Source organism: Pongo pygmaeus, chromosome 20 (genome assembly GCF_028885625.2).
Source record: "Pongo pygmaeus isolate AG05252 chromosome 20, NHGRI_mPonPyg2-v2.0_pri, whole genome shotgun sequence".
Taxonomy (NCBI): domain Eukaryota; kingdom Metazoa; phylum Chordata; class Mammalia; order Primates; family Hominidae; genus Pongo; species Pongo pygmaeus.
The window spans coordinates 586,198-594,624 of record NC_072393.2 but is presented as its reverse complement, the minus strand read 5'-3'; the positions used below and the strand labels follow the sequence as shown (position 1 = coordinate 594,624).

Sequence of the window (8,427 nt, the reverse complement as noted above, 5' to 3'; positions counted from 1 at the left end):
GGCTGGAGTGCAGTGGCACAATCATAGCTCACTGCAACCTCAAACTCCTCAGGCTCAAGCGATCCTCCTGCCTTAGCCTCCTGAGTAGCTGGGCCTACAGGCTCACATCACCATGCCCAGCTAATATTTAAATTAGTTGTAGAGATGCCATCCTGCTATGTTGCCCAGGCTGGTCTTGAACTCCTGGACTCAAGCGATCCTTCCATTCGGCCTCCCAAAGTGCTGAGATTACAGGCGTGAGCCACCACTGCTGGCCTGGAATTTTCTTTAAAATGTGTGAGCACCAGCCAGGCACAGAGGCTCACGTCTGTAATCCCAGCACTTTGGGAGGCCGAGGTGAGTGGATCACTTGAGGCCAGGAGTTCAAGACCAGCCTGGTCAACATGGAGAAACCTCGTCTCTACTAAAAATACCAACAAAATCAACCAGGCACGGTGGCAGGTACCTGTGCACCCGGTTACTCAGGAGGCTGAGGCAGGAGAATACCTTGAACCTGGGAGGCGGAGGTTGCAGTGAGCTGAGATCTCACCACTGCACTCCAGTCTGGACAACAGAGCGACACTCCATCTCAAAAACAAACAAACAAAAAGTGTGAGCAGGGAGGGGCTGAGGTCATTCGTAGGAACTGGGCATTTACGGGCCTCCCGCTGGATACCTGGAGTCCTGGATTCTGGAAGGGGCTGCCGGGTGAGGGCGGATGGGTCTCCCACACCTTCCTGTGGTCCTAGAGCAGAGTGGGGGCAGGGAACCCCCAGACCCACCCAGGCAGCCAGGAGCAATGTGAGCGCCCCCACCCCGCTGAGCCTGCCCGTTGGGTGTTGGGTGTGCCCACCTTCCGGGTGGGGAGACTGAGGCACAGCATGAAGCCACACAGCTAGGAGGTGGTGTGGAACCCTGGCCGCTGCCCTCCTCCCCTTATGGCAGCCCGGTGCCTGGGGCGGGGGCGAAGTTACTTACGAAGCAGATACCGGCGCTGCGGCGAGGGACGAAAGTGCAAATGTTATGTGGCCGGCACAGGAAGGTGACCACGGTGACATTGAGCTCCTGCAGGACCTGGGCTGGGGGATCGTGGGTGCCCACGCGGCCCCAGCCCATGGCCAGGCACTGGGTGCCGTGGGGCACTGGCTGGTCCTGCTGTGGCAGCTGGACTGTGGCAACGGAGGCACTGAGGTTGGCCGGGCTGCTCAGCTGGGGCAGAAGGCAGGCGGCGGCGGTGAGACACTGCTCCCAGGTCACGGTGGCCACCCGGGCCGCCCTCCCACCACACCCACCGCCTCAAAACGCCGCGCACGCCGCTCCCTCCGCCTGGGCCCCATGACCCCCTTTGTCCCATTTGTCACTATTGTATTCATTCATTTTCTTTCCTTCTTTCTTTTTTTTGAGATGGAGTCTTGCTCTGCCACCCAGGCTGGAATGCAGTGGCGTGATCTCGGCTCACTGGAACCTCCCGAAGCCCTCCCATTGGGTGAGGTGGCCAACGTGGTCTCAAACTCCTGACCTCAAGTGATCTGCCTTCCTCAGCCTCCCAAAGTGCTGGGATTACAAGTGTGAGCCATAGTACCGGGTCATTCATTCATGTTTTTTTCTTTCTTTCTTTCTTTTCTTTTCTTTTTTTTTTTTTTTTTTTTGAGATGGAGTTTCACTCTTGTTGCCCAGGCTAGAGTGCAGTGGCGTGATCTCGGCTCACTGCAACCTCTGCCTCCTGGGTTCAAGCAATTCTCCTGCCTCAGCCTCCCAAGTAGCTGGGACTACAGGCACCTGCCGCCACATCCGGCTAATTTTTGTATTTTTAGTAGAGATGGGGTTTCCCATATTGATCAGGCTGGTCTCAAACTCTCGACCTCAGGTGATCCGCTCACCTCGGCCTCCCAAAGTGCTGGGATTACAGGAGTAAGCCACCGCCCCTGGCCCATTCATTCATCTTCAAAGCACTTTTTTTTTGAGATGGGGTCTTGGTCTGTCGCCCAGGCTAGAGTGTAGTGGCATGATCACAGCTCACTGCAGCCTCAACCTCCTGGGCTCAATTGATCCTCCCATCTCAGCTCATGAGTAACTCGGCGTGTGCTACCATACCCAGTTGATTTTTAAATTTTTCTTTTGTAGGCTTGGCGCGGTGGCTCTCACCTATAATCCCAGCACTTTGGGAAGCTGAGGAGGGCAGATCACTTGAGGTCAGGAGTTCGAGACCAACCTGGCCAACGTGGCAAAACACCGTCTCTACTAAAAATACAAAAATTAGCCAAGCGTGTTGGTGCATGCCTCTAATCCCAGCTACTCGGGAGGCTGAGGCAGGAGAATCGCTTGAACCCGGAAGGCAGAGGTGGCAGTGAGCCGAGATTGTGCCACTGCACTCCAGCCTGGGTGACTGAGTGAGACTCTGTCTAAAAAAAAAAAAAAAAAAAAGTCTTTTATAGAGATGGGGTCTCACTAGGTTGGTCAGGCTGCTCTCAAACTCCTGGCCTCAAGTGATCCTCCCATCCCAGCCTCCCAAAGTACTGGGATTACAGGCGTGAGCCACAGTGCCCAGCACCAAGCACTTACTGAGCACCACCTGTATGCCCAGTCCCGTTCTAAGCCACATGAGTCCAGTAATGAACAACACAGACAAAAATCCTCTGCCCTGGGGAGCTGATGTTTCCGGGTGGGAGGAGGCCAGGACGGCCCCATGAATGAGAGGAGCACGCGGTTCATTGGAGAAAAGTGAATCGGGGAGGGCCGTGGCTGTCCTCGCCACTTCCCATGGGGTCAGGCCTGGGAGGCGCCGGAGGAGGCGAGGGCACCTGGCTTTCTGGGGGAACAGCACACCGGGCGGAGGCGCAGGCAGGGGAGAGGCGCAGGCAGGGGAGAGGCGCGGGCAGGGGAGAGGCGCGGGCAGGGGAGAGGCGGGGAGGAGGAGTGGCGCGCGCAGGGCAGAGGCGCAGGCAGGGGAGAGGCGCGGGCAGGGGAGAGGCGGGCAGGGGAGAGGTGCGGGCAGGGGAGAGGCGCCGGCAGGGGAGAGGCGGGGAGGAGGAGTGGCGCGCGCAGGGCAGAGGCGCCGGCAGGGGAGAGGCGGGGAGGAGGAGTGGCGCGCGCAGGGCAGAGGCGCAGGCAGGGGAGAGGCGCGGGCAGGGGAGAGGCGCGGGCAGGGGAGAGGTGCGGGCAGGCAGGGGAGAGGCGCGGGCAGGGGAGAGGCGCGGGCAGGGGAGAGGCGTGGAGGAGGAGTGGCGCGCGCAGGGCAGAGGCGCAGGCAGGGGAGAGGCGCCGGCAGGGGAGAGGCGCGGGCAGGGGAGAGGCGCCGGCAGGGGAGAGGCGCGCGCAGGGCAGAGGCGCAGGCAGGGGAGAGGCGCCGGCAGGGGAGAGGCGCGGGCAGGGGAGAGGCGCCGGCAGGGGAGAGGCGCGCGCAGGGCAGAGGCGCGGGCAGGGGAGAGGCGCCGGCAGGGGAGAGGCGCGCGCAGGGCAGAGGCGCAGGCAGGGGAGAGGCGCCGGCAGGGGAGAGGCGCGGGCAGGGGAGAGGCGCAGCCGAGGGAGAGGCGGGGAGGAGGAGTGGCCTGGTGTCCAAAGAGCGGTCCCCCCCGGCCAGTGCCACCGGTCCCAGGCTTCAGCGGCCTCGGTCGTGGCCCGGTATACAGTGGGTGCTCAATGAATGCTTGCTGAAGGAATGGGGGTCCCGGAGCCCGCTGGCCGTGCCCCTCCGAGCCCTCGCGGCCCTGCCTGCCCACCTGGATGAGGAGAACGTCGTTCAGTTTGTTCTCAGCGTCGTAGTTGTTGAGAAACACTTGAGCCACCGAGAAGTGCTGCTGGGTGGGCTCCTGCGTGCGCACGTTGTGGGCTCCGAGCACCACGTTCACCAGGTGCTGGGGGCTGCGGGCGTGGGGTGGTCACTCCTCGGCGCCCTGGACACTCGCCGCCCCCCACAACGGGCCCTTCCCGAGGCCGGCGGTGCAGCCACAGACCCCTCCCTCGGCGACCCTGCCCCGGCCCTCCCCCAGAACTGCCCACGCGCGCGGGGCCTGGGGTCGGCAGACGGGGCTTAGCTGGGTCCTCCCCGGGCAGAGGGACAGTGGCCCGGCCAGGGCTGGAGGAAGAGGGCGGGGCGGACGGACAGGGGTGTGGAGGCGGCCACTCACATGTCCCGCAGGCAGTGCGCGGCCGTCAGCACGAAGCGGGGGTGGATCAAGGTGCCTCCGCAGAAGTGGCTGCCCAGGCTCCCCCGCACCTGCAGGGAGGCCATGTAGGGCCGGGAGTGTGGCTGCGCCTCGTGCCCGCCCACGATCTCCGCAGCTCGGGCAGCACCTGCATGGGGGGAGTCCAGGCGTCAGGGAGCCCCCAGGCTGCAGGGAAACGGGGGATGGCAGAGCAGCCCCTGGGCCTCTCCGAGCCTCCATCTCCCCATCTGCAACCCGGTAACTGCCTGCTGGCTGGTGGGAAGGAGTCAGCGCCCAGGCTGGGGTGGGGTGGGGGAGGGTGTTATAATTATGACGATTTCCAAAGGCGCCCTGGTGGCAGCTTTCAGTCCTGAGGGTCAGAAAGGCTTTTAAGATGCAGACCAGGTGGCTGGGTGCTGTGGCTCACGCCTGTAATCCCAACATTTTGGGAGGCTGAGGCAGGAGGATCACTTGAGCTCAGGAGTTCAAGACCAGCCTGGGCAAAACGGTGAGGACCCCATCTCTACAAAAAATTTTAAAATTAGCCAGGCATGGTGTGTGCATCTGTAGTCCCAGCTACTTGGGAGGCTGAGGAGGGAGGCTTGAGCCCAGGAGGTCAAGGCTGCAGTGAGCTGAGATCACCACTGTGCTCCAGCCTGGGCAACAGAGCAAGGCCCTGTCTCTAAAACAAAACAAAAAAAAATTTTTTTAAAGAAGCAGAAAAATTGGCCAGGTGCGGTAGCCGACGCCTGTAATCCCAACACTTTGGGAGGCCGAGGTGGGTGGATCACTTGAGGTCAAGAGATGGAGACCATCCTGGCCAACATGGTGAAACCCTGTCTCTACTAAAAATACAAAAATTAGCTGTGCGTGGTGGCGGGCGCCTGTAGTCCCAGCTACTCAGGAGGTTGAGGCAGGAGAATCGCTTGAACCCAGGAGGCGGAGGTTGTGGTGAGCCAAGATCGCCCCACTGCACTCCAGCCTGGCAACAGAATGACACTCCGTCTCAAAAAAAAATTAGCCAGGTGTGGTGGTTTGCACCTGTAATCTCAGCTGCCTGGGAGGCTGAGGCAGGAGAATCGCTTGAACCCAGGAGGCAGAGGTTGCTGTGAGCCGAGATCGCACCACTGCACTCCAGCCTGGGCAACAGAGTGAGATTCTGTCTCAAAAAAAAAAAAAAAAAAAAAAGCCTGGGCGCGGTGGCTCATGCCTGAGTGAGACCCCATCTCAAAAAAACAAAAAAAAGCAAAAAAAAAATTCAGCTAACAAAGAGACCCATTTTGCAGATGAACAAACTGAGGCATTGAAAATCCCCCTCAGGTCAGGAGTTTGAGACCAGGCTTACTGACGTGGTGAAACCCCATCTCTACTAAAAATACAAAAACTAGCCAGGCGTGGTGGTGTGTGCCTGTAATCCCAGCTACTCAAGAGGCGGAGGCAGGAGAATCATTTGACCCCAGGAGGCTGAGGCTGCAGTAAGCTGAGACTGCACCACCGCACTCCAGCCTGGGCGACAGAGCAAGATTCCGTTTCAAAAAAGAAAAAAAAGGCCGGGTGCAGTGGCTCACGCCTGTAATCCCAGCACTTTGGGAGGCCGAGGCGGGCAGATCACGAAGTCAGGAGATTGAGACCACCCTGGCTAACACAGTGAAACCCCGTCTCTACTAAAAATACAAAAAATTAGCCGGTCTTGGTGGCAGGCGCCAGTAGTCCAGGCTACTCGGGAGGCTGAGGCAGGAGAAAGGCGTGAACCCGGGAGGAAGAGCTTGCAGTGAGCAGAGATCGCACCACTGCACTCCAGCCTGGGTGACAGAGCGAGACTCCGTCTCAAAAAAAAAAAGAAAAAAGAAAAAAGAAAAAGAAAATCGCCCTCAGGATAAGGACCTGAGGGGGCCCATGCTCTCTTCTTCCCCTGATTCCAGCATCACTAACTCCTCGACCCTTTCACTCACTCACTCATTCATTCATTCACTCATTCATTTGTTCACTCACTCATTCATTCACTCACTCACTCATTCATTCACTCATTCATTCATTCATGCATATTCACTGAGCATTTGCCGAAGGCTGTGTGCTGTCCAGGAATTCGCCTGCTAATAGGTAAGTCCCAAAACAGCTCCTCAGGAGGGAAAGACTGGGTTTTGCCCATTTTACAGATGGGCAACTGAGTCAAACGGCCAGGGCTCCCCCTTGCCCTTGTCCTCCCCACCCCTGCAAGTGTTGGTCCCGAGCAGTGAGTGGAGTCTCCCCTGACCCTGCCTCAGTTTCCCCAGCTGTGCCAGGAGGGCTTTGGATGGACCTCGTGGTGGATATTTCCCCAGAATCCACCGGGGCCCGGAGGCTGGACGGACAGGCACGTGGCTCACTCACCGCTCAGCAGCAAGGCCAGCAGCACAGATGCCAGGGCAGGGCTGGGGGGCCGGTGAGCCATGGCGGCGTCCAGGGTGCACCAACGGTCAAGCTCCTCTTATAGCCCAATGCCAGAGGCCGTTGAGTTGCCCAATACCCAGGTTGGGTCGCCACTTCCTCCTTTTGCCTTGGGAGCCTGGGAGTCAGAACGGACTCCGGGGAGGAGGCGGGGGCTTTGGGCTCAAGGTCCCGACCTTTGTGGGGGCGGGGAGGCTGGCTCTCACCCACCCAAGTTGGGGGTCCCTGGTCTGGTGGGCAACATGGCCACAGCCCTCAGAGCAACACACGCCCACGTGCCACCCAGAAGGAGACGCCTCCCTGACGAGGTCCCTGTGGCCCCAGCAAAGCCAGCCATGGCAGGTGTGTCCCGTGGGTGGGTGAGCTGGAAACCGACAGACAGCAGGACGTAGCAGGGGACAGGATGCGGAGCTGGGGAAGACAGGGCCCCACCACGAGTGCCCTCAGTGCCTCACCTGAGGCTCCAGCGAACATCCTCCTGCCAGCTTTGTCTGGGGGTGATTCTGCCCCCAGGGGACCCTGGGCGAGGTCTGGGGACACCTGTGGCTGTCACGATGGGGGAGCTCCTGGCATGGAGTGGCTGGGGGCCAAGGATGATGCCTAGCACCCTGCAGTGCCCAGGACGGGCCTGCCCCAGAGAAGGATCCGGCCCCGACATCCACAGGGCCCCAGAGAAGGATCCGGCCCCCAACGTCCACAGGGCCCCAGAGAAGGATCCGGCCCCGACGTCCACAGGGCCCCAGAGAAGGATCCGGCCCCGACGTCCACAGGGCCCCAGAGAAGGATCCGGCCCCGACGTCCACAGGGCCCCAGAGAAGGATCCGGCCCCGACGTCCACAGGGCCCCAGAGAAGGATCCGGCCCCGACGTCCACAGGGCCCCAGAGAAGGATCCGGCCCCGACGTCCACAGGGCCCCAGAGAAGGATCCGGCCCCGACGTCCACAGGGCCCCAGAGAAGGATCGGGCCCCGACGTCCACAGGGCCCCAGAGAAGGATCCGGCCCCGACGTCCACAGGGCCCCAGAGAAGGATCCGGCCCCGATGTCCACAGGGCCCAGGGGAGAGACCCTGTGTTCATTATTTGGGGGAAAAAAATGGCCAGGTGCAGTGCCTCACACCTGTCATCCCAGCACTTTGGGAGGCTGAGGCGGGTGGATCGCCTGAGGTCAGGAGTTCAAGACCAGCCTGGCCAACATGGCGAAACCCCATCTCTACTAAAAATACAAAAATTAGCCAAGCGTGGTGGCGGGCGCCTGTAGTCCCAGCTACTCAGGAGGCTGAGGCAGGAGAATCACTTGCACCTGGGAGGCAAAGGTTGCAGGGAGCCAAGATCAGGCCACTGCACTCTAGCCTGGGCAACAAGAGCGAGACTCCATCTCAAAACATAAATAAATAAAAATAAAAAATAAAAAATGGAGTCTGCCCCCTGCTCACACTGGACACCAGAATAAACTCCCGATGGGGCGTACAGCATAAACCCGGGGGACCCCAGCTCCCGGGACTCGCCTCCTCTCTCCCTCCCACTCAGGGTGTGGATTTCAATGTGTGCAGCCTCCTGGGACCTCAGCAGGGCAGAGGATCATGGGACTCAGAGTCTCTTGGGGGTCTGTGGAATCCTCTAACCCTGGGGTGATTCTGCCCCCAGGGGTCCCTGTGTGAGGCCTGGATACATCCGTGGTTGTCACGACTTGGAGGGAGCTCCTGGCAGGGCCCTGCAGTGCCCAAGATGGTCCCGCCACGAGACAAATCCAGCCCCCGTGTCTGCAGTGCTGGGAAAGGGGGAAAGCCCAGGACAGAGGATAAAATTATTTATTTATAACTGAACAGTTTAAACCTACAGTGAAATGGAGAGAAGCACTGAATGAACTTGAAGACCA

At 60.0% G+C, this 8,427-nt stretch overlaps 1 protein-coding gene across 1 annotated transcript; it reads right to left on the bottom strand.

Moving 5' to 3' along the window:
* Positions 1–586: 586 nt before the first annotated feature.
* PRTN3 (proteinase 3) lies at positions 587–6,624 on the bottom strand. Its single transcript, XM_063657439.1, has 4 exons — positions 6,495–6,624; positions 4,107–4,272; positions 3,699–3,840; positions 587–1,188 (listed from the first exon to the last, which is right to left on the bottom strand). The coding sequence occupies exons 1-4, from the start codon at positions 6,553–6,555 to the stop codon at positions 916–918; spliced, it is 642 nt and encodes a 213-aa protein (XP_063513509.1). The 5' UTR covers positions 6,556–6,624; the 3' UTR covers positions 587–915.
* Positions 6,625–8,427: the final 1,803 nt, after the last annotated feature.